This window comes from Elephantulus edwardii, unplaced genomic scaffold, assembly GCF_000299155.1.
Source record: "Elephantulus edwardii isolate Elephantulus edwardi_28Jun2011 unplaced genomic scaffold, EleEdw1.0 scaffold00114, whole genome shotgun sequence".
Classification (NCBI taxonomy): domain Eukaryota; kingdom Metazoa; phylum Chordata; class Mammalia; order Macroscelidea; family Macroscelididae; genus Elephantulus; species Elephantulus edwardii.
In genome coordinates, this window is record NW_006399864.1 from 3,721,104 (window position 1) to 3,748,018 (window position 26,915).

Consider the following 26,915-nt stretch of genomic DNA (forward strand, 5'->3'; position numbering starts at 1 on the left):
GTGACTGGGGTAATCGGGATGGGTGTGTCAGAGGCAGTGAGGTTGGCGCAGGACAGAGCAGGGTTTAAGGCTGTTGTGCATAGGGTCGCTATGAGTCGGAAACGACTCGACAGCACATAACAACAACAGTGAAAATGAAAGAATGTAGCCTTTTATTGTGGATTGTACCTCAACCTAAAGAAAACAACTGAGCCAGAAGCAGCAGTATCATAGACACGAAAGATTGCAGTTGACAAGGATTTCATTTTACTTTGATCTGCAATCAGTTTCTAGAGAAGCAGCAGTCAGGAAACCGAACAATGAATTATATTGGGCCAGTCTGGTACGAAAGAGTTCTTTAAAATGTGAAAGATAAAAATATGCTGTTTTGCGGCCTATAGTGAGCCTGACCTAAGCTTTTGTCTTTTTCAGTTGCCTCCTATGCCCGGGAATGTTAAACAGTGATTAAGGAAGTCTGAAGAATTATTGAGGCATTTGAATCATCACAGTGTTGGTGAGGAATATTGAATATACATGTATTGCCAGAAGAATGAACAAATTTGTCTTGAAAGAAATACAGCCAGAATGCATCTGCCTTGGCAATAAGGATGGCTGGACATTGGCACACATGATGTGGATAGATTATCAGCAAGGACCAGTCTCTGGAGAAGGCCATATATTCTTTTTAAAGTAGAGAGTCAGTGAAGAGATGGAAGATTCTCAAAAGATGAATTGACACAGTGCCTACAACGACCCTCTAACCATAGTGAGGACTGAGGGTGAGGATGTGGTCGGGTCGCTGTGGATAGGAACTGACCTGATGGGACCTGACTACAGCAACACAGTTCTTTAGGGCATCTGTGTCAGGGTTGACAGGAGAACAACCCATGTTGTAATGAGTGCTTCTGAAGGTGGACCCAGAAGCCCCTGAGGTTTTGTTGTGAATCTGTCATAAGCTTGCTACCTTCCCGTGAGCAGAGCAGTTGACTTCAGGGTCCTTTGTTGTTATTAGTTACCATTTAGTCAATTCTTTAGTTTTCTCCCTTAGAAAATGAAGAAATCTGATTCTATATTACCAAGTTAATAGGGTTTAGGTACTTGTAAATGCTCAGTAATTTTCTTCCTTTTGATAATAGGCAAAGAAAAGCTAAAACACTTTATCAGAAACAATTCTGATGCGGGAGGAGGTGATGATGGGGGCAGACTTACACACTAGACGATTAATTTCATTTAAGATGTTATCTATCTCCCAGTGGTGAAAATAGATTGATCTCATAGACTAACAATTTGCCTTCCCTTTTTTTTGTACTTGTGTTTAGACTCTGAATATGGTTATTCTTAGCTACTTAATATATTTGGTTCAACTTTGACTTGTGCTAAAACTCATTTTGTTGTTGTTGTTGTGTGCCATCAAGTCGCCTATGACCCATAGTAACCCTCTGTGCAGCAGCTTTGAAGCCTGCACTCTCTGGAGCCAGCCTCATTAATTCTGACACACCAACCCTCACTGCCCCTGTCCATCTCATCCAGGGTCTTCCTCTCCTGCACCTCAGCCAGGACAGCTTATGAAATGTGCGCCCTGATACCTTGGGCTTCAGCCTCACAGCTTTAAACTCTTAGTCCTGCCATTTGTGGCTCTCCTACGTTAGTCCTCCAACAAACACCGGCTGAAGGCTCTTGAGGCTGGTTCTGTGGAGTAGTGGTCCCAAGGTCAGCTCTGCCCATGTCAGGTCTCTGGTTCCTGTGCCGCTGCTCTGGCTGCTGCTCCCATTGGCCCAGGTCTGGCTGGTGCAAGAGTCTTGACCTGAAGGACTCTTCATTATCTTGCTGCTGCTTTGCTGGTGGTAAGATTCTAAAATGCTGCCGCTGCATCGGCTCAGTTTAATAGTGAGATTAGCATCCCCTTGTGCATAGGCTAACACACCCTATTTGCATATTCCCTTCCATCCACAGGGCAAAGTCATTCAGTGGCTAGGGAGACCATTTTGAATAACAAACCCTTAACACTACAATAGATGACTAAAATGTATGAAGGAAAAATTGGAAATAATGACAGTTTCTAAATACTAGTAATATACTATCTTTAGTGGCTAGACAGTTGCACTGCCAGCCCAAAGGTGGACAGTTTGAATCCACCTGTGCTCCATGGGAGAAAGATAAGGAGTCTTCAGTGTGATTTAAAGCCTCTGGGTTTGGGGATCCATCTCTCATTTTAAAGAATTTTTATCCCTCCTCTGTTGAATTGTTTGCTGTTGTTATGTGCCATTGAGTCGCTTGTAACTCATAACAACCCTATGTACAAGAGATCTAAACCCTGTTCTATCCTGTGCCAACCTTGCTGCCTCAAACACACTTATTCCCACCACTCCACTCACAGAATTGATCCATCTCATCGAGGGTCTTCCTCTCCTGCGCCATCCCTCCACTCTGCCAAACATGATGTCCCTCTCCGAGGACCAGTCCCTCCTTGCAACATGCCCAAAGTATGTCAGACGAAACTTCAGAATCCTGGTCTCCAAGTATCTGCTTGGTTTCACCCTCTCCAGGACAGACCTGTTTACATCTCAGTATTAAACCAGCCTTGCATTCCTTGGCTCAGCCCCACTTACTTATGATATATTATACAGTATTTTCACAGAGGAAGCACACACTCCGTGGTTATTTGTCAGCTACTCCCTGCCCTAGGAGGTATATTCATACACTTTGCCATGACAGCTTTATTTTGCATATTGCTTAAAAAAAATAGCATAGTGTGTTTACAAATGTACTTTCTTAGGGGAGGGAATGAATAGTTGGCAATCAGGTAATGTGTGCTGTTTGGGTAAAATGGATCTTTTTTTAAGCTGATTTCAGTTTATGAATATATTCTTAGAGAGTTTATGAGTCCGTGTTCATGAAATATGGCCTATGATTTTTGTTTTCTTATAATATCTTTGTTGATATTCAGTATATGCTGGCTTCAAAAGATGAGTTGGAAATACTTCTTCAATTTTTGGACAGCTTGTCCATAAACGATAGAGTTTCTTTCTTAAGTGTCTAATAAAATCTACCAGTAAGCCAACTTGGCCTGGGAAGTTTCAAACTATAGTTTCATTTTCTTTAAAAGACTCAGTGTACTTTTTAAGTAAATATGCTTTATGTGCTGTTAGGGTTGAACAAACTCATAGTTGAGCTTCCAGAGGGTTTTTAGAGGCAGTAAATTGCTTGACAATAGATTGTTTATCTTTATCCTATGGAGTCAGATGGTGGATTTGAACTGCCTGCCTTTGAATTGGCAGCACAGCTCCTTACCACTAGCCCATCAGTTGTGATTAGTATGTACTGTTGAGTCAGAGCTGACTGATAGCTAACTCTCATAGGTTTTTAAAGGCAAGAAATGGCATAGGAAGAGATTGCCCATCTTTCTCCTTCAGAGCAGCTGGTGGATTCAGACCACAAAATAAATTTACTGTTACTGAAATGAGATTTTTTTTTTAAAAAATCACTGTTAATATTTTGAAACGCTTGAGGTTTTTTTCTCTTGACTGCTGAAAGCGCTTTAAAACCTAAAACACCCTCTCAGTGCCATCAAATTGAAACTGACTCAGAGTTCACTGACCTGCAGGTTTTCAGAGGTTGTAAATCACACAGAAGGAGACTGCCTATCTTTCTCTCCTGAGGCTGCCTGTGGATTCAGACTGAAATATCATCTGTGGGCTGGCAACTCAGCTCCCTGTGGACGAGCCCACCAGAGCTCCCTCATTAAAGTCTAGTTTCTCAAACAGTTGCTATGATTGACATTTTAATATTTTTTTTTTCTTGTTGTGTACAGTGGAATCCGATCCGACTGGTACAGGAGGAGATTGCCCCTCCTTCTCCTTCTGGTGGATCCGAATTGCACACCTTTGGGATTGCAGTGCAGCTTCTTGCCACTAGGGCACCAGAGCTCCCTACGTTTTAATTTTTAAATTTAGTGTATTATATATAGTTTGTACAGAGAAGTGAAAATACAGCAGTCACTTTTTCAGTACATAACTGAGCTTCCCAACTTCAGATTAGTGTTGCCGATGAAGGAAATTTAATACATTTACTTCTGTACCTTTTTCCACAGATCGTGACTCTCACCATGGCCATCACACAATTCCGGTTATTTAAGGTTTGCACTTGCCTAGCCACAGTGTTCTCATTCCTAAAAAGATTAATATGCAGGTAAACTTATTTTATATTCACACTGATTTGCTTACCTCTCTTTTGTTCTTTTGGAACTACAAAAAAGAACAGATTATATTTAAGCTAAGTATCTTGATTGCAGTTAATATTCATTCTTTAATTTCTACTTTCTCATATTTTTTATGTTGAAAATTCTAAAATATTTTCTTTTAAATTCTTACATCTCATTCAAATAGCATGCTTAATACTGTAGAATCTCAGAAATAGACTTTATAATGAAATAATATTTTTATGTACATAATTGTTTTATTATTAGAAAATTTGAAGATGATTAGGTGGAAGTAGGCATAAATATTTCTTTCTGTGTTGCAGTGTGGTGTTATTTTTCTGTTGGGATGAAATTATATATCTTATAATAATTTATAACAGAGCACATTAAACAAAATAGATGCATTGTGTCCCTTCAGTACTATTCCTGAGTGTGTGTCCAGGACAGTATACTTTGTTTGATGCTAGTAGGTCATCCCAGGACTCAGGTTCCCTTTACTTTGTAACACTCCCACGCCCTGGAGTGACAGTTACACTCCATGCAGCAGACTTGTGGAGTGGCCACCGGGTATTTCACAGTTTCTCCCAGTGAACAGTTTCTACAGAGGTAGAATAGTAGCATCCCTTGGACAGTGCATGAACTACAGACTGTAGATACTTCATACCTGCAGGAGCAGATTATGCACTGTCCCCTTCAGCTTCGGAAATGCTTGAGATTTGTTTGCTTACAATTTTAGTGGCATCCTGTCTTTGCAAAGCTAGGTGTCAGTGCTGTAATTTAAAAACCAGGTGCTGTGCCAGATAAATGAATAGGAATTGAGGGTGGCAGTGTCCAGTTATATTACCAGATTTAAGAAGTTGTGCTAGTACCTGCCCAGTAGGTACACACACCCCAGTAGTAAGAGCAAAATTAAGATTTAACTTTTCTTTACATTTATATATAAAAAGTAGATATGTATGTTGTTGTGTACCACTCGGTCAGAACTGAGCCGTAGCTGACCTTCCAGGGGGTTTTCAGAGGCATTAATCACGGGAGGAGATTGACCATCCTCCAGAGCAGCTGGCAAATTCAAACCGCCTGCCTTAGGGATTGCGACACAGACTCTTGCCACCAGAGCTCCATATATATGTGTGTATTCTCTCTCATTCTCTCTCTATATATCTGTGTAAATCTATCTATCTCTCTGTCCGTCCATCCATCCATCTATCTATGAAAGCTTAATTTATATATCTTTTAAAAATTGTCACTTTTGATTTTTTTCCCCTTCAGTTTATGTTTATTAATCTTTCACGTGGCTACTAAATTACTATTAGGATATTTGGAACTAGGAAGCTGTTTGGACCTTATTACTTTGTCATAAGAAGCTGTGATGTAATCCCAAAAATAGATGGTTCAAATGCACCACCTGCTCCACTGGTGCTCTTGATGCTGTGTGCCTTTGAATCAGAATCGGCCTGTAGCTGACCCCCCAGTGGGTTTTCAGAGGCAGAAAATTGCACAGGAGGGGAATGCCCATCCTTCTGTGGAGCAGTTAGTGCTTCAAACCACATGCCTTGGATTCCAGCACAGCTTCTTACCCTGAGGCCACCATGTTAAGAGTAAAGGAGAAAATAATGTCTCCTTAAAGCAGACATAATTTGGAAGTTACACAATAATTCTGCTAACAGACTACTGTCTAGTACTTAGTCATATAATTATGTAGCTGCAAGGGTTGCTGGGAGACATTAATTCTAGCTTGCTGACCATTTAATGGTTATTAAAATTTTCAAAATTGTGTGACATTGAACTGCCTTTTAGAAGTGCAGTAGTTTGGGGTTTAAAATAAAAAGATCTAGAGTATGATAGTGAGAATGAATGAATGAAATATAGAGGAGATGAGCACTCAAAAGGCCAGATCATATAAGAAAAGGAAAGCTTCAGTGGTTCGCTGTTGAAGTTATCCAGGGAGTAGTATAGGATTTGTTTTGGAAAGGAGTATATGGGAGTATAGGGGGAAAAACAACAGTGAACTAAGTGCACAAATATGACAAAAATGTGAAAAACTAAATAGAAATGCCCCATAAGCAGATAAACAGGTTGGGAATGGTATTCTGTAAGGTAAGAGAACTCTGGTTTCCTAGTCCTTAGGAGTTTTACTATTCATCTAAAGATAGCACCTCCCTAGAGGTTTGAACTGAAAGATGGGCCGTCTCCTGTGTGATTTACAGCCTCAGAAGTCCCACTCCTGCGTCACCTATCAGTTGGTTCTTACTCTAGAGCAGTGAATGAATTTGAGTCTAGAAGGCAAGACATTAAAAGCAGTAGTAGTGTTAATGAATTGCAGGTTTTATGGGGAGAACTATCAACAGTCTTGAGGTCTTTTGTTCATAAGGTCGCTATGAGTTGTGCTCGACTCAATGGCAATCATCAACAACATCTGTGTTTTATTATATTTTATTACAATAAGTATATATTACTTTTAGAACAAGAAATTGTGTATCATTTAAAACATTAATACAATTTCTGTTGTCATTGTAATTTCCTGTTTTGGAAATTAAGTATTGATTGACTTTTAAATGAAATGGACATTTTGTTAGTGATCTGAGGAAAAATCTATCATATATTCCAGAATATTGTTGTTATGAACTGGTGAGTCAGAACAGACTCATAGCTGACCCTCCAGAGGGTTTTCAGAGACTGTAAATCACGTGGGAGGAGCCTATCTTTCTCCTTTGGAGCACCTGGTAGATTTGAACTGTCTGCCTTTGGATTGGCAATTTCTTACCACCAGGCCACCAGAGCTGCCTTCTAAAATATTTATAAATTTAAGATTAGATCATAACACTTTTCTGTTCATCTCATAAATGAATGAATTTTAAATTCCAATTTCCTAGTTAAAAACGTAATTTTACCAATTAAGTGGACTCACAGATAATTAGATGATTATAAATTAATTAGAAGTGATGCAAATAACTGCCATATTTTTCAGAAATAGTGTGCCCACTCACATGAAATATGCAAACATTATGAAATTGTGTTAAATAAATTCTGGCATGGTATACCTAGTGTATATATCTCACATGTCTTGTGCATTTCCAGAAGTAAATTTCCACTTTATTTATTAGTTCAAAAATTTTACTTTTGATCCTATTTGTATAATAAAAATAGAAGCATGGTCAGGGATCAACTTTATAATACCCTTATAATTGGAAAAGTCTTGAACATACCATGGACTGCCAAGAAAACAAATAGGTCTGTCTTGGAGAGGGTGAAACCAAGTTCTTCCTTGGAGGCTAGGAATTTGAAGCTCCATCTCACATATTTTGGGCATGTGCCCAGTCCTTGGAGAATGACATCATGCTTGGAAGGGTGGAAGGATAGTACAGGAGAGGAAGATGCCAGATGAGATGAACTGATAAAGTAACTAGGGCAGTGGGGTTAAGTGTGTCAGAATCAGAGCGACTGGCTTGGGACAGGGCAGACTTCAGAGCTGTTGTACATAGTGTTGCTGTGGTTCGCAGGTGACTTGACAGCACATAACAACAACATGATTGGAAAACTACAGTTGAAATTATGCATGTTTCATTTAAGTTGATGATGAAATCCCTTAACTTTTTCATTTTTGAGTCATCAGTTGGAATCTTGAATTTTCTGAAACTTGTCCAAAATCATGTGATCATTTGAAGGCATAAACAAAGCAAAGCCAGTGGCATGAAATAGCTATTAGTGGGAATCTCAAGTCTGCATTAATGGAATTGTCACAGTACTCATCCAAATCTGTTTTTTAATTGAAGAAATAAAGCAAAACTGATTCATGATTGCTCTTGGCTCTGAACTTGAATATGAAAAATCTTACCAGATCATCTTATATGAAATCATTAAACTGTATTTAATCTGCTTATTTTTTAGTCTATTTGTGTCTTCTTATCGCTACTGTCTATGATCAGTAATCATGAATCACTATAGTCTTATGCTTTCAAGTGCATAAAAAGAACCTTGCTTTTTGTATACCTCACATTTGAATTTTGAGAACTCTTGAATTAACCAGTTACCACATTATGCATATTTTGACTATAAAACTAAATCTTAGAAACTTAGAAATCTTAGAAGTGTTTAAGTAGGTGGTTTCTACTTGGGAGAGAGAGCTCCAGAAGCCTCTGTGGTGGCTTCACAAAGACTGGGATTTGTGTGTGCCATCAGAGTACTGATGATGAAGATGAAAATCCCAGAGGCAGGGATGATGATGACAGCGGTTAAGAAGTCACACGGAAGCATCTTCAGCCTGTGCTGAGGTATTGCAGTGATGGTAGAGATGACAGGTAGGGCTTTAAATATAATGAATGAAATAACATGACCTATTTTAACACGATAGGTAATTTTTATTTGTTGATTTCAAATATTAACAAAATATGTTTCAGTTTGAGATTTGTAAAAGCAATAAAATATAAATTTTTTTTTTCCTCTTGTAGTTTTAGACCTATCATGTCTTAGGGTGAAGCCAAGTTTCTTTGTGGAGGCTAGGATTTTGAAGTTCTGTCTCACATACTTTGGGCTTGCAGCATGGAGGGACCGATCCTTGGAGAAGGACATCATGCTTGGAAGGGTGGAGGCAAAGTGTAGGAGACGAAGACCCCGATGAGATGATTGATACAGTAACTATGGCAATGGGGGTAGATATGTTGGAATTAATGAGACAGGCTCAGGACAGGGCAGGTTTCAGAGCTATTGTACACAGGGTTGCTGTGGATCGCAGGCGTCTTGACAGCACTTATCAACATCACTTTCTACTTTTATTAAATATTTATCTCTTCTAGTCATCCAGCTAGCATGTCCAGAGTTGCATCTGTTAGCTGAAACATGTCATTTGGTGTCCCTTCTATTCCTGAGGCCATATTCTTTGACACTGTCTTCAACACAGCTTGAACTTCTCCCTTTGTTACCATTGGCTCTTACTCATAGGAGACTTCTTAAAATTTTTCAGTGTTGACCAATTAATTCTTTTTGGTAAAGTGTTCTTTGTATTTCTTTCATCTTCTTTTGATGCTTTCTGGATCATTCAGGATTTTGCCGTGGGTATCTCAGCTTTGCAGCTCAAAGCTTGAATTGCTTTTCAGTTCTTTCAGCTTGAGCAAACAAGTTCATCCCACTTTATTCTCTGACTCCAGGTCTTTGCTCTTTTCTATATAATACTTTGGTTTATCTTCTCAAGCTGCCCTTTGAAATCATCTTTTGAGCTCTTTTACTTTGGTATCTCTTCCCTTTCTCTTGCTCCATTATAGTCCAATGCAATTTCATAGTTGCTTCTGACATCTATTTTGGTTTTTTTCTTTCTTCTCTGTCTTTGTTAATGACCTTTTGCTCTCTTCTTGCATAATAGCCTTGATTTCATCCCATTTTTTGGTCTTCTATCATTGGTGATCAATGTCTCAGATCTGTTCTTAAGATGATTTTTTAATTCAGATGGGAATATGCTCAAGGTCATATTTGGTTTTTATGGGGACATGGACAGGGAACTGCCAGAAGTTCATGCCAGGTTAAGAAGAGGCTATGGCAGCAGGGATGTCATGGCAGATGTCAAATGGATCCTGGCTTAGAGCAGAGAATAACAGAAGAATGTCTGTGTTTTATTGACTGTGCAAGGATATTTGACTGTGTGGATCACAACAAACTGTGGCTGACATTGAGAAGAATGAGGATCCCAGAACACTTAATTGTGCTCATACAAAATCTATACAGAGTCCAAGAAGCTGTTGTCCCAGCAGAACAAGGGAACACTGTGTGGTTTAAAATCAGAAAAGGGTTGTATCTTTTCTCTATACCTGTTCAGCATATGCTAAGCAGTTAATTCATGAAACTGGACTCTATCAAGAAGAATGTGGCATCTAGATTGGAGGAAGACTCATAAACAGCCTTCATTGTACAGATGACACATCTTGCTTAATGAAAGTGAGGACTTGAGGAACGTGCTGCAGAAGATCAAGGATTATAACCTTCAATATAGATTCTATCTCAACATCAAGAAAACAAAGGTCTTAACCCCTGGACCAGTAGGCAACACCATGATAGATGGCGAAAGGATTGAAACTGTCAAATGATTTCGTCTTGGAGAGTCAAGCACCACCCCTGGTACCAGCAGTTAGGAGATCAGGAGGCTCGTTTTTTTGAGCCAGTTCACTGTCAGAGACCTCTCCAAAATCCTGAAGAGCAGTATCAGTTGGAAGGCCAACGAGCTCCTGATTGAGGCCATGGTCTTTTGAGTCACTTGCTCTGCATCTGAGAGGTAGACAGTGAATAAGCATGACTGAAGAGAAATTGATGCCTTTGAATATGGTGTTGGGGAAGAACACTGAATATCTTATTGATTGCAAACGAACTCCAAACAGATGTCTCTGGGAAGTACAACCACAGTGGTCCTGGAAGCTAGAATGGTGCGGCTTCAGTGCACATGTTTTGGTGTGTCTCTAGGAGAAGCTAGTCCTTGGAAACAGATATTATTCTTCGAAACTTGAAGGGATGGCAAAAGAGAAGACCCCCAACAAGGTGGATTGACATGGTAACTGTAGCAACGGGTTCAAGCGTATCAGCGATGATGATGATGATGATGATAGCACAGCATAGGACAAGATTCACCTAACAGCAACAGCACTAAGTATTCTGAGTAATACTTAGATCTTTGTGCAGTCCTGCTCTTTGGTTTCAACATGATACCCCATTTCCATTATGAGCCTGTTAATTTCACTGTCTGTTGCACTTGGTTTAGAAAAATACATACTTTAAGTAAAGTTTCTACGATAACAGTTTTACCCCAGTGTAGTGTTAAATCTATTGGACAAGAAAAAGAGTTGAAGTTAGCAACATGTAAAATGAATAAGGTATAGTGCACTTATGAAATGATGCATGAGAGTTGCGTGGTTTATAAAAACTTATAATTTTGGCCTAAAAATAGGTTAGTCATTTATAGTAGCTACTACTATATTATATATAAGATATTTTAGTATCTTATTAGGTACCAGGCACTGCCTTAAATACTTTAAATATAGCTATTAAATCTAGACAGCAAGTACTTCCTATTTCCTCTTTCACCAAGGACCCGCCAACATGGGCCAAATTCGCACCAAAACCATGAAGAAGGTGGCCCCGGTCATCATTGAGAAATACTACACACTCCTGGGTAATGACTTTGACACAAACAAGCACGTATGCAAGGAGATTGCCATTATTCCCAGCAAGAAACTCCAGAACAAGATAGCAGGCTATGATTCAGAGAGGGCCTGTGAGAGGTATCTCCATTAAGCTGCAGGAGGAGAGAGAATTATGTACCAGAGGTTTTAGCCCTGGATCAGGAGATCATTGAAGTAGATCCTGATACTAAGGAAATGCTGAAACTCTTGCACTTTGGCAGTCTGTCCAACCTTCAGGTCACTCAGCCCACAGTTGGGATGAATTTCAGAACACCACGTAGAGCCGTTTGCGTCTGTCTCCTGTGCTGTAATATTTTCAATAAACTTGGGCACACACACACACACAAAATCTAGACAGCAGTCCTACAAAAGCAGATTGAATATTTTCATTTTATAAATAAGGATCCTGAGGTTGAGAGGTTGAGTCATTCTAGTTAGAATTAGTAGAGATAGAATTGAAAACCATGATTTAAACAGATTACTCAGCCCATGATCCTAACAGTGTACTGTATTACAACGGAGAGCTTTCTTTAGTATGGTACTTTTTGTCCTAATTTTAAAATTTACCAGTTTGGTTCATCATATTAAAAAGATTTTAAGACTTCTAACACAAAAAAAATCTAGTATGAAAAGCAAGTAAACATCAAGTCACTCCGAAAAATAGAAAAAAAATAGGTGGCCCAGAGCTTTACTTGAATCTACAGTGCCCAAAGGGGCTGGATTTGAAACAACTTTGCTTCTTTTTTTTTTTTTAATTGAGTTTAGCTGTAATTCTGAGTCCTAAGTAAAAAAGAAGCTATGCTGCCTTAATTGTTGTGTGCTATGCTAGCTTAATTGTTGTTGTGTGTTGTTTTGTTGGGACTGACTCATAGCTGACGCTCCAGCAAATTTTCAAAGGCAGTAAATCGTACAGGAGGAGACTCCCCGTCCAGGGAGCAGCTGATAGATATGAACTGTGTGCCATCTGGACTGCAGCACAGTTTCTTATCACTGGGCCACCAGAGTTTGAATCATGCCTTTTAATCTTAACTTCATGAGCAAGTCTTAATGGAAAGAAAGAATTTTAAATTGAGATCTTATAAATGTTACTGTCTGCCATGTGTTTGCCAGTTCTTGTTTGCTAATTCTTGAAATAGAGAACTTGATTTTTGTTTCAGGTCTGGCAGAGGACGGAAATTAAGTGGTGACCAAATAACTTTGCCAACTACAGTTGATTATTCATCAGTTCCTAAGCAGGTAAGTTCTTTTTAAGGTTGAATTCATTTTTCAGACACTATTCTTCAAATTGATCATTGCCAAGACTTTGGTTTTTCTTGTTCTACTTTTAATTTCCAACATTTCCGCTGGGTTTTTTTAGCTTCTTCCTTTTTCTCCCCACCTTTGAGTTTATCTGTTTTTCCTGTTGATTGTTAGAGTGTTTGTTAATTGCTTATTTGAGTATTTTTATAATATTGTTATTGATTGCCTTTGAGTCGAGCATGACTCATTGCAAGCCTATGAACAAAAGGCCTGAAGCCCCTCTACAACTATCGACATTTATCAAAGTTCATAGGGTTTCTGGAGGCATGTAGTTTATTTAGGAAGTGGATAGCTATCTTAAAGTCTTTGATAGATAATTCTGACATTTATGTGACCTTGGAAGTTGATATGTTACTTCTTCCCATATGAATTGTTTTTTGTTCTCTAAATATCGAATAGTTTTGAATTGTAATAAGAATATTTTGCTTTTGCACCTCTATCTTATTTAAATTATATACAGAATGTAAATGCTTTTTGTTTTTATCAGGCAGTCAACTCACTTAGGATTAAGTCACAATTTTCAGTCCTCCTCCTGTGGTTTATAGTTCTAAATGTCAGTTCAGATTTAGAAAAATTTGCTGTTCTATTTACTAATAGAGTGGAATGGAGTATATCAGAATGTCTGCTTTTTAGTGAGAATATTTTCTTTCAATAGTTTTTTAAAATCTCATTTTAGTATGTGATATAAAACGGTACATTTTACTGTGGCTACAAATGTTAGAAAACTTCTCTTTAAAAAATGAGTTTTTGTAGCAGTTTGCAAATGAGGAGTAGGTTGCACTTTTGTGACTATGTTGATCGATTTAATTTAGACAGATGTTGAAGAGTGGACTTCTTGGGATGAAGATGCACCCACAAGTGTAAAGATTGAAGGAGGGAATGGGACTGTGTCAGCACCACAGAATGCTTTGGAACAATTGGAACCTGACTATTTTAAGGACATGACGCCAAATATAAGGAAAACTCAGAAAGTACGTTAATCATTTGTGCTATAGGACATTTAGCTATTTTTTAAATTTCTAGAGGTACTTTAAAATAAATAATGATTAGATATTTTAATTAATATTTATGTGAAAGTATTCATCAATTTGTTTTTCTGTCATGTTACATTAGACATATATATATATTCAAGTGATCTAGTCATAGATATAAAAAGTTGTATTCCTGAGATTTTAAAAATTTTATCTGAGCATTTATTGAAACCCCATTTTATACAGATTTTAAACATCATTCTCTTGTATGGAAACTAAGCTGAACTGAGCTGTACAGTTATAGCCTTAAAAGAGTTACAAGTTCATTGAGGTTTGCAACTGACAGGTCATTGCCATCCTTTGTAACTACTGTAGAACTGATACAGAATTTTGAAGGCTTAAACTGTTAGGTGTTTTGTGTTAGTCACCCTTACTTTATTTCTTTACTGAATTCCTTCTAAGTTAAATATGATTTTCTACTTAGAAATGTAGAAAATCACTGGAAAGAGAACAGTGGTAGACTGTTTTTATCAAAATAGTACATGTGCATGTTTTTTTCTTTTTTTTTTTCCAAGTCAAAGATTATAGGATTTAAAATGAAAAGCAGCAAATCTCTCCGCATATCACTTCATAGGCAGGTCTGCTTCCCCGAAGCAGCCACTCATAGTTTTTTCTGTGTGGGTTTCTTCTAGTGTTTGATATCATATCTATATATAATGTACTTATATTGCTAATCCTTGAAGTATCCTTTACAGGCACTGTTCATTGACTTCATCCTATAAAATGTGAAGATTAATTGCATACTACCCTCCCGTCTCTTGTCATTTCTTCAAATATTAAATGCTATGATTCCATTCTACTTTGCCAGTGTCCGTTTTAAAAAATGAAACAAAGACGTAAGCAAGCCTCATGCATACACTAAAGGTTCATTGCTTCAAACTGAAAATATTTCTTATACTTTATAAAAGGAGGACATTAGCTACCCTAATAGGTTCTTCACCCACTTGTGCCTTTCAGCATTTTCAACTGTACATTTATATATACATTGTCAAGGCTGATAACGTTTACATTCTTACAAGGAACCATTAAATGAAGCTTTATGGAAGCGGATTGCTGCTCTCAATAGAGGCTGGTAAATGATAAAGAACCTTAATAAAGGATTTTATACACAAATGCTGGTAGTTAACACACAGCAAATGTGTCCTGCCCTTATTGGTTGGAAGGAATGAATGCATTTATAGCCAGTCTACATGCTTAGGGTGTATTGTTGGCACAGTCTGGTACGTGGTCATATTTTTTTTCTACTTATTAGCTTGTTACAAAGTTCATAGACATTGTATTTCACACTATTTTTCATTCACATTGTGTCTCATGCATTATGGTTTACAAAATTAATCACATTGGTTTTTGCCCATCATCAGCCTTTTTACCTGGATCCTTCATATCATTCCCCACCCACCCACCCACCAAACTTTGCAACCCTGTGGTCATATTTTTTGCAGTGAAACTGAGTATTCACTGTTGGTGTGAGGAAAGTAGGGAGAAGAAGAAAGAAGACAAAAATGATTGAAAGAAGTGAGATATACTTTTTTTAGCATACATTTGAATTAATATAAGAATTGCCTGGGAATTTTTACACTCTTTGCAGTACTGTTTGTTCAGTTTTACATTTCACTTTTAAAAGAAGCAGGGTAGAGTTTGTTATAACAAATGACTTAGAAACTGCTGTGGTCGCTTGCTTATTTAGTTTAAGTAGTGATATATATAAAATCACCTTATAATTCTGTTTCACCTTTTTAGATTGTTATTAAGAAGAGAGAACCATTAACTTTCGGCGTCCCAGATGGCAGCACAGGTTTCTCTAGCAGATTAGCAGCTACACAAGATATGCCTTTCATCCACCAGTCCGTGAGTGTGTTAATGCTGTCTAAGCTTGAAAAAAAATGTAAAGAGGCCTACTTAACTCACACAGATTGATGCCGCTCATTTTACACCCATAAAAGCTTTCACACCTAACTGAACATTTGTATAGGTTCATGGAAGAAAAAGCAACATTTTCCAGGTGTGGCTTTTGGGGAGAGAATGTGGCGTGGAGTAGAAACTTGATGACATCAGATAAGTAGTCCAGGGAGAAGGAAGCAGGATATAGACATATTCTAGTCAAAGAAAGCATTTCTGATTTGTCATTTTTCCAAAGACTCTGATAATTGCTGCTGAGAAATTATTATAAGTTACCTATGCCTAAATGAAAATGTCTGGGCTAGTTCAGAATCTTTGGTTTGTTCTGGTTCATCTCCTCAGTAAAAATAGTTTCTACTTCAATCTATGATCTTTTTTCCTCACTCTCCCTTCTTATTCAAAAGTGAGAAACAGATGTATTCTTTTCTGTTCTATACTAAATAAAAGGAGAAAAATTACAATCAAAAGGAGTACTCCTTAAAACATGAGCTGAGAAGGGAGCTGTACTTTCCCAGGATGGCTGTATTCCAGCTCTAATTCTGAAAGCCCTGTAACACAAAAAACTCTTCAGTCCCAGGCAAAACTAGGAGCCTCGTTGTGTGGGCCTTTTTTGGTTATGCTAAAGATGTTAAAAAATCCACATAAGTGTGTTAATGGGGGAGTGAGAAGTTCTGAGTTAATTATAATGGGAGGCTGGAATGCAAAAGGGAGAGAGAACAGAGAAGAAGGATCAGTAATTGGAAAACATGAACTTGGTAACAGAAATGAAGCTGGACATAGAATGATAGAATTTTGCACAGTCAGTGATTTATTCATTCCAACTGTTTTATAAGAAACATTCACATGATGGTATGCATAGGAATCAGATAGATTACATCTGTGGAAAGAATTACTGGAGAAGCTGTGAAAACTAGGCCAGGTGCTGATTGTATAACAACCACCAACTACTCATGTGCAAGTTCAGTCTGAAGATAAAGAAAACTAAATCCACAGGAACCAAAAAGTGACCTTAAGTCTAATCCCACCTGACTTTTAAAACCATTTCAGGAATAGGATTGAAGCCTTTAACGCTAGTGAGTGAAGGCCAGAAAAGCAGTGGGAGAAGATCAAGAATATCATCCATAGGGAGCTCTAGTGACCTAGTGGCAAAATGCTGCATTGCAATCCCAGAGGTACACGGTTCGAATCCACCAGATGCTCTGCTGGAGAAGGAGGGGCAATCTCCTCCTGAACCAGTCAGATCCTATTTGATAGAACACACACTCACACACACACAAAGTAATAAAATAAACTTTAAAAAGAAAAATATCCATGAAGAATGCCAAAGGTCATTACAAAGACAGGAGAAAGAAAAGGCCAAGATGGATGTCAGAAGAGACTGAATATTGCACTGGAGTGGAAAAAAGCCAAAGCAAAGGGAAGAAGTCAAGATAATAAGGAGCTGAACAGAAGACTTCAAAGGGCAGTTCGGGAAGACAAAATAAAATATTACAATGAAACGTGCAAAGAGCTGGAGTCAGAAAATCAAGGGGGCTGAACTTGCTTGGCATTTCTTAAGCAGAAGAAACTGAAGAACAAATTACAAATTCATGCCTCAAGTTGCAATACTTAAGGATGCTTTGGGCAGAATATTAAATGATCCAGGAAGCATTAAAAGAAGATGGAAAGAGTACACAGAGTCCCTGTACCAAAAGGAATTGGCAGACACAGAATTTCATGAAAAAACATATGAGCAAGAGCCTGTGGTGATGACGAAAGAAGTCCAAGCTGCTCTGAAAGAATTGGTAACTAACAGGGCCCCAGGAATTGATGGCATACCAATTAATGATTACCGATCATCTGGCCAACTGACTGTAAAAGAGTGTATTTGTTCCTATTCCTAAGAAAGGTGACCTGACAGTGTGGAAATTATTGAACAATATCATTGATATCACATTCAAGCAAGATTCTACCAAAGATTATCCAAAAAAAACAATTGGAACAGCACATCAGCAGAGAACTGCCTAAAGTGCAGGCTGTGTTTAAAATAGGCCATGATAGTACCGATATTTTAGCTAATGTTAGATGGACCTTGGCTGAAAGCAGGGAATACCAGAGGAATGTCTTATTTGTGTTTCATTGACTGTGTTTGTGTGGATCACAACAAACTGACTGAGAAGGATGGGAATCCCAGAACACTTGATTGTGCTTATGCAAAACTTATACATGGACAAGGAGGCAGTCATCAGAACATAGCAAGGGAACACAGCATGATTCAAAATTGGGAAGGGTTTATGCCAGGGATGTGTCCTATCTCCATACCCTTTCAATCTTTATGCAAAACAGATTATCCAGGAGGCTAGTTTCTATGAGGAGAAATGTGGCATCAGGATTGGAGAAAGACTCATCAGCAGTCTGTGTTATGCAGATGACACAACAGTGCTTGCTGAAATTAAGGAGGACCTGAAGCGATTGCTGCAGAAGGTCAAGGACTGCAGCCTTCAATATGGATTGAGGCTCAGTATCAAGAAAACAAAGATTCTCACCACTGGACTGATTGGCAGCATCATGATAGATGGTGAAGAGATTGAGATTGTTCACAGCTTTAGTTTGCTTGACTTGACAGTCAACCTCTTGGTACAAGCAGCCAGGGAATTAAAAGATGAATTGCTCTCAGAGACCTTTCCAAAATACTGAAGAGCAAAGATGTCAGTCTGGAGACTAAGGTGCGCCTGAATCAGACCATAGTCTTTGCAGTTACTTGCTATGCATCAGGAAGCTGGACAGTGACTAGGGATCATAGAAGGAGAAGTGGTACTTTTGAGCTGTGGTGCTGAAGAAGAATTTTGTATAAACCATAGACTGCTAGAAGAACAAACAGGTTCGTCCTAGAGAGGGTGAGTCTGAGCTGTTCCTTGGAAGCAAGGATTCTGAAGCTTCATCTTCCATACTTTGGACATGTTGCAAGGAGGGACCCGTCCTTAGTGAGGGATATCATTCTTGGGAGGGTGGAGGGACAGTGCAGGAGAGGAAGACCCTCGATGAGATGCATTGATTGAGTGACTGCGGTAAAGGGGTAGGTGTGTCAGAGACAATAAGACCAGCATAGGATAGAGCAGCATTTAGGGCTGTTGTACGTAGGGTCACTGTGAGTCGCAGGTACTCAACAGCACAAGAATATATACCCTTCTTAGCAACTTTCTGAAGAAATTTCTGTATGATCATTTTATTTTCTTCTTTTTGTTGTAGCCTGAATTGGGTGACTTAGATACCTGGCAAGAAAATACCAATGCATGGGAGGAGGAAGAAGATGCGGCCTGGCAAGCAGAAGAAGTCTTGAGGTATGTCAGTGATACTTACATTACAGAGAGTGGAAGAGCTGGATGTATTACTCCCTTTTCTCTGCCAAATGCTGTCTTGTCTTCATTAGTTTTCATTTGAACATTAAATAATGTGAAATATTTTTTTGTATTTCAGATGACATAGATTTTTTTACATAATTAAAATGTCATTTCCAGAAACCAAGAATTTTTTTAAAAAAGATTTATTAATGGCAAACAAAACCTTTTATAGTATATGTGTTATACTTCAAGGAGCCCTGGTGGTGTAGTGGTTATATGTTGGACTACTAACCAAAGTGTTGTTAGTTCTAATCCTCCACTGCTTCATGGGACAAAGATGAGGGACAGTGTGTTCTCCTTAAGATTTACAGCCTCAAAAATATGGTGATACATCGCCGTGAGTTGACATTGACTCCCTGTCAGCAAGTTTAAATTTTTTTCCTTAATACTTAGTTCCTTTTAAAATGCTACTCTAATGTGAGTGTCCACTATATATTCCTCTAGGAAATCGGAGCTTTATTTTTACTTGGTATGGTCAAATAAGGAAGTTCTGATGGCCTAGTAGTTAAGGAGTTGTACTGTTGGCCAGAGGCAGGCAGTTCAAGTCTACCTGCTGGTATGAGGAAAAGAAGATGGGCAGTTCGTTTCTCTGCTATGTGTTGCCTCTTAAAGCCTGCAGTAGGATCAGCTATGAGCCATCTCCCAACTAGACAGCACATAGTAACTGATAGTTTAGCACGCTTCTGGATGAAAAAAAAATATAATCACACACACACAGACTGCTTTACCTTATATGTTTTCACTCTCTAGTTGTACATAAATCCCATACATCTGAAAACTCCATGAGATAAAATAAGCCAGAAACTGCCCTTTCTTCAGTAAAGAAAATATTTGAGAGGTTTTAAAGTTTATTTTCATGGTTTGTTAGAGTCTTTGTTTTTATAATCAAGAAATTCTTGTGCCCTAGTGGATAGAGAATTATGTTGCAAAGCCGGAGGTGAGTGGTTGGAATCCACCAGCTGCCCTGAGGGAGGAACATAGGTATCTCTTCGTTTGCAAACCCACAGTCTGAAAACCCACTGGAGGGGCATTTATGAGTTGGTTCCAACTGGACAGACAGTACATAACAACAACAACAACAGCCTACTACTGCTATGTAAGGTTAAAGAATAGAAAATTTATCTTCGAGCTATCGTCACTGATCATTTAAATGTGTCTAAATTGCTTACCTATTTAATGATGATACAATAAAATACAGTGGTATGTTCTTTTTATTTGAAAAGATTGTTTTCATAGTAGGGGTAACCATGGGTGGCACGGTGTTTAAAGCTCTTGACTACTAACCAAAAGGGCAGCTCCAGATGAGTCCACCAGCAGCTCTGCAGAAGAATACCTGGCTGACTGCGTGTGTAAGGACGCCCAGCCTTAGAAACTCAGTCGGCAGTTCTGCGCTGCCTGGTCAGGGCATTATCAGTGGGAACCAACCAGGCAGCACTGGCTTTGGGAGTTCTTTTGTGTTTTTTCTGTTAACAGAATCACTCATCTCCTTTACTTTAGTGTGTCAATAAATTACAGTTACCCTGAATAGTCAGTAGAGGGTGCAGTTAAATGACTGGAAATGATTTTTCGTTTGACTATTTTTGTTTTTGCCAGGTCCTTCTTGGTTTCAGCATGACTTTTTTTTTAAGAGTAATGGTTTTGTTATAAAGAAATGTTTTAAGCCATAACATTTATGTTGCATGTCTAATATTTTATTTTTATTAATACAAATACATGGAGGACAAGTCATCTAATAGTTTATGTTGTTGTTAGGTGCCATCAAGTCACTTGTGACTCATAGCAAATCTAGATATCTTCAAATATTTTGGAGATTATAGTGATTACTAGGGAACTCTGGTAGCCTAGTGGATAAGCAGCTCCTCTGCCAACCCAAAGGCATGCAGTTTGAATCCACCAGTTGCTCCATGGGAGAAAGATGAGCATTTTACTGCCTCTGAAAATCTGTTGGAGGGTCAGTTATGGAACAGTTACTTCTGAATGACACATAACACCAACAGTGATTTGTTGTTGTTGTTGCTGTTGTTGTTAAGTGCCGTCAAGTCGCCTGCAACCCATAGCGACCTTATATACAGCAGGTGTGAACCGTACCCTGTCCTGAGCCAGTCTCACTGATTCTGATACACCTAAACCCATTACTGTATCATCTCATCGGGGGTCTTCCTCTCCTCTGCTGTCCCTTCACTTTTCTGAGCATGATGTCCATCTCCAAAGACTGGTCCCTTCTGGCCTTATACCCAAAGTATGTGCGATGGAGCTTCAAAATCCTAGCCTCCAAGGAGAAACTTGGTTTCACCCTCTCTAAGAGAGACCTATTTGTTCTCTTGGTGGTCCAATATGAAGGCATCGATTCCTCTTCTATCTTTGTTAAGTCAGTGTCTAGCTCTTTGATGCATAGCAAGTAATTGCAAAAAGCATGGCCTAAACTAGGCACACCTTGGTCTCTAGATTGACATCACTGCTTTTCAGTACTCTGGAGAGGTCCCTGACAGCAGATTATCCCAATGCAATTAGTCTTTTAATTTCCTGACTGCTGGAGCCAAGACTGTTGAATGTGATTACTGGTGTCATTAATTAGAAAGGAAGAATTTACTTCTTTCTTTCTGCTTCTTCCTAAAGGCAATTTAAAAAAAAAATTAGTGTTTTAAATAATGATCGATTGGTAAAAGGAATCTATTAGTCAATGATAGACAAGCTTTGTGCTACATGTGGTATAAGTAGAGCAAGAGGGCACTGAAGGTGTCCATATATTACTACCACCCCCATAGACCACTGAGAATTTAGAGATGATAGAAGGAGAATTGATTCCCTTGAGCTATGGTGCTGGAGAAGAGTATTGAATATACCATGGACTCTAGGAAAACAAACAGATTCGTCCTGAAGAGGGTGAAACCAGGCTGCTCCTTGGAGGTAAGGATCCTGAAGCTTTGTCTTACATACTTTGGACATGTTGCAAGGAGGGACCAGTCCTTGGAGAAGGATGTCATGCTTGGGAGGGTGGAGGGACAACTCAAGAGAGGAAGACCCTCGATAAGATGGATTGATCCCATGACTAGAGTAATGGGGTGGGTGTGTCAGAGATGATGAATTTGGCTCAGAATAGAACAGGGTTCAGAGCTATTGTACATAGGGTCACTATGAGTCACAAATGACTCAACAGCATATAAAAACCAATATATTCCATACCATCTAAATCTGATCCCCATATTAATACTATTAAGAAAGATTTTAGTGTAGTTAGTAATAGCAGACATGAATCTGGAGAGGTAAAATATAATTTGTCTGTAGTGATTTCTAAACTGTTACTTGTGTCTAAAAATCTCATTTTGTCACTGGGCTTTGGGCTTTTTTTTTAATGTAAAGTTTTCGTTTTTCTTGAACGTGAGCAGAGCTAATGAAAAGTTTCTCTAGAAATTCTTTTTAGTAACTAAATTGATAGTGAAGGTCAGAATATTACTTAAACAAATCCCTGCATATTCTTGAGTCTTGGTCATCCATAATTCTCTCTAGTCATTTAGATGTGTGACTTACAGCTCTATGTACACTTTGCTCAGTGTAGTTAGTTTTGAACTATTCTTTATTCAGGGACTTTGTGCTGAATTTCTCTGCATATAACCTAATGTCTGTCTGCTACATCTCACTTACCATTTCCTTCTTCATCTTAGCACCATACTTATTTTTTCCACCCTGACCCGTCAGCTCTAGCAACAACTTCTGTTCCCACTGCCCTCTGCCATTTATCACTCCCTCTAATACCAAGTTCCTAAAAATCAGCCAATAAGCTTAATGTTTCTGGAACATTGGAGTTGGGCTCATGAGAAGTGAATTGTGAGATGTGTTGAACTCCTAATTAAAAGTCCAGCAGCTTTTATCCTTCACCTTCTCTCTGGGAGAAGGATGGGAAGGCCCCTCCTGTAAAAGGTCCATGTCGTAGAAACCCACTGATGGTCACTGTGTGTGGGAATCAGCTCACTGGCAGTGAATTTCCTTAGTAAATGACTACCATTCTCCCTTTGACCGGTACAGTTGGTTGAGTGTTAATCCTTACATTTCTAGCTTCTTTTAGCTAATTTTTCTTAACTACTAAAATGAAATTACATTTAATCTTCAATATCAAGCTCTTCTGAATGATATTTTTAAAAAAGATAGTGTAATGGAAGTATTTTTTAAGTGGAAATAATGTAAAAGAAGAGGGGATCAGGAGATGTGGGCTTGTATGCACTGAATTTTATGTACTAAATCCTTTGAAAATTCACTTAATGTTTATTCTTCGTTTTATTTTTAAAAACATCATGTCTCTTCTACTCTGCAAGTCATTTTGTAAGGATGAAAAGAAGTAGTATTTTTTAATGCTTTGAAATTTCAAAGCAATGAGGGAAATCAAGGCACTTTTTGATGACGGTAAAAGATACTGCCTTCAGAAATTTGTGTTAATTCACCGAGGGGCTACTTTTATTAAGTAAAAACATGAAGCCTTTCCTTTTTTTCTTCATATTTCAGGCAGCAGAAAATAGCAGACAGAGAGAAGAGAGCAGCAGAACAACAAAGGAAAAAGATGGAAAAGGAAGCACAAAGGCTAATGAAGAAAGAGCAAAACAAAATCGGTGTGAAACTTTCATAACAAATGCTGTATGTTCTTCAGATGTCACAGTGCCAGTAGAACTCTGAGCTCCATAGTTCAAGGACCATTTGTATGGACTTAAAGAGTGTTTTCAGAATACAAACACACTGCTTGATTTTAATGCATTCATCAAGTCTCCGGGACACCAGAATCCTCCCAAAGTACTTTGAACTCTTAGTGGTTGAGACTTAAAAAAAGCTCATGCGACAATATTTTCTTCACCGTGATCCAAATACCAGACAGGTGACTGCTTATCAGTTATTACAGATGGAACGTACCAGTACCTCTCCAAGCTAGTATCTCTAGCTAAATAAATGGGTGTAAATAATTTTATGGTAGAAAAGAACCCTGCTGTCTATTATTGCTTTTCTTCAGCGTTCATAATGACAAAATCATTTTAAGTATTCTTTTATGTTCATGATTACCTGACCTAAATCAGACAGACTTATGGCTTTAACTTTCAATTTCTGTTATCAGAAGCTTGTGTCTGCATACATTTTTCTCTAATTTAATATGGTGTTACTTGTTTGATACATTAAGGAATTTGATGGTTTTGGGGTTTTGTTCAAGAAAATGACATTAAATGCAATAATTTTATTTATCATAAAGGTTTTTCTACATTTTTGTGTTCTTTTAAATGGTGTTGCAATGTTATTACACATATTTGTAATTTATATTGCATGTATAAACACACTGCAGATCAGTTAATATGGTAAATTTGTTTAACATAATTTATGAATTTTTAAAATTAATGTCCAGTACTTTTTTCTTTTCATTGTAGGCTTTAGTATGTTATGATTTCATTATGTACTTTAGTTCACTGCCTTCCTCCCTAAAAGCCATTAATTTACAATTGGAGAATGCCTTCAGTTCTTTTATTTCAAACTTTATTAATTGAGAGATATATCAGTTTTGTAATTCTGACATCCTACAAGTTGCCTGTGTTGTTGGCATTCATTAAATTATAAACTGAGATAGGAATAATATTTTATTTCTGAGTGTTGACTACCTCCAGTATTGTCCCTTAAAGAAATCAATACATATGGATTGAAAAATGTATATTAGATCATTTCAAATTCCATTAACTTTTCCTCAAGAATGAATATACATGTAGTTTGACTGTGGCTTTAAAATTTGGAAAGATTTTTCACTTAAAAGTTACTGCCACAAATTAACATTTTTGTAGACCAAACATTGCTCATATATTTGAAGTACAGCTCTGTTTCACATTAAAATAATAAATTATACAATGAGCTGATTTAAGTTCTTATTCTAAGCTTATAAATTCTAATTAAAATTAATTGCAATTTAATGTTGATAATCAGCTTTTTATTAAAGTGCAAAACCACACTTTTCAGTTTCTATGTTTATTTGAGAATTTCTGCCAATAAGTTCTCAGTACAATAGTATAGATTAATATTTAAAAACAATTTTCTTCGCTTCATTTGTATTAATTTTTTAGTTGTTACAGGAGTATCACATGACTTCTCTAAATTTGGAGTTTCTAAAGGATAACCTCCTGTAGTAAAATTAATTTTAGCGTTTTCCCTCATTTTTAAAAAATTACTGCTCTACTTTGTTCATGATTTTCAACTATGTGAACTTTTGTTGTAGTTTTTTGGTTTTGTTTATTAAAATATACTCATGATTGTATGTTTAGTTGGGAAGAAACTGGTTTTTCTCATATAAGGGTAAAGAGCAGTTCCTGATTTGCTTTGCCATTATTGGCTTATAAATTAAATTCCTACATTTGTTATATTGGAGCCCCAAAAGAAGTCTCTGAGGTAAAAGTATATGGTATATATGTAATGAAAGCAGCAGGCTCCATTAGCTTCCAAATTTGTGGATTCTGGGGTTTATTGTTTTTAATTTTAATAAACAGTTATCAGTTTAGAGGGTTACTACTGAAAGACCTTACTAGAATTGGCAGTATGGGCAGGCATAGGTAGAATTAGTGAATACTGTATGTAAATTGTGTATTTCATGTACTAAGATAACAAGTCATCAAGGACACATGAAATTTATTTTGTATTTTTTATGCATAAATGTTCTCAGCTGTACCCTCTTACTACGCTTTAGGAGAGATACTCACTTTTCAATTGGACATATATTTTACTGAGTTGCCATTTTAGAACTGACAGTTTAACATTCAGCATCTGGCTTCCTTGGTTTTGGCATGCCCTCACTCGCCTCTGACCAGGGTCATGATTATCCCTGGGTGGAGCAGACTGATGGTTGGGAGAAGGTGGTGACTGCAGAGACAGACATCTGGATCAAACTTCTACCACCGCTCTACAAACTAGCACTATAGTGTAAACTCTGCCCTGCCACTGTTCTGAAGGGCCTCAATTTTGTCGCTAATGATGTATTTACTAGAAGAACAGTCTAGGCCAGAAATAGCTAACATACACATTTGATCCAATGGAGTGCAGAATTGAGGGAATCTACTGTGCTCATTTCCATACTCTCTTTTTCAGTCCCTTATTCAAAGGAAACTTTTTATAGTTGTATAAGCAAGGGTAAAAGTAACACTGAGTGACTGTGGCTAACGCCAGGTTGTTGGGCCTGTCAGGCTGAGACCTCTACCGCCAGGGAATGAGAGAGCCAAAGAAGACAGGAAAAAAAGAAGACAGTAGTTCCTATTTTTAACAGCTGACAGCTTAGTAAACCTGTTGTTTCCATCTGGGTATGTGTGCTTTTTAGTTGCCTTCTTTTGTGTATGAAAGAAATCTTTTTTTTAATATATATAATTTCTTTCACATAATCAAGGGTGTTCCAAGGTTATAGTGACAGCTGGGCACTCCTTTTATTCTCGGGCTTATGATTTTGCTTTGCTTCTGACCCTTTATCTTTAGTGCCCTTTAGCCATGACCGTTGGGTGTGCTCACTAACCAGAGTAAGTTTTGAGAGCCAGTAAGTTGCTTATTCACAGTGGCTCAAACTTGGAGGTTGGAAAGAGTCGCTACCTTAGGCATCTGTGCCCCACATCCCAGAACAGCCTGCTTTTCTTTACCCTTCCACACCTGCTGCTCACACTAATTCGAAGCCTTTGCAGGGGAACTTTGACTGAAAGTCAGCCCCATCCCGGATCTCAGGCTGCCTTTGCACATGACTTGCGTGCACACTTCCTGTGGGAATTTTCCCCATCTACTGAACTGATGGCACTGACTTTGAGAGCTGCTGTAGTGTCACAGAGATGGCCCAGTGTTACTTGACAAATCGCCTGGGCTTACAGGTCACTTCAGTGAGGATGGTGATTTCATAGCCAAGACTATATACAAGTGCCTGGCATATAGCGAGGGACTTGCATAATTGCTATTTTTACAGTTTTCCAGGCTGTAAATCTTAACA

The 26,915-nt window shown here is 38.1% G+C and overlaps 1 protein-coding gene across 1 annotated transcript in view; it reads left to right on the forward strand.

Annotated features, from left to right (window-relative positions):
* EBAG9 (estrogen receptor binding site associated, antigen, 9) overlaps positions 1-23,753 on the forward strand; it is a 29,451-nt gene extending 5,698 nt beyond the window's left edge. The window contains exons 2-7 of the mRNA XM_006892334.1: positions 4,070-4,167; positions 12,495-12,573; positions 13,449-13,607; positions 15,408-15,515; positions 18,795-18,886; positions 23,444-23,753. Coding sequence (XP_006892396.1) covers positions 4,085-4,167; positions 12,495-12,573; positions 13,449-13,607; positions 15,408-15,515; positions 18,795-18,886; positions 23,444-23,564 — 642 coding nt within the window. The 5' untranslated portion in view covers positions 4,070-4,084 and the 3' untranslated portion in view covers positions 23,565-23,753. The remainder of the gene's footprint in view (positions 1-4,069; positions 4,168-12,494; positions 12,574-13,448; positions 13,608-15,407; positions 15,516-18,794; positions 18,887-23,443) is intronic.
* Positions 23,754-26,915: the final 3,162 nt, after the last annotated feature.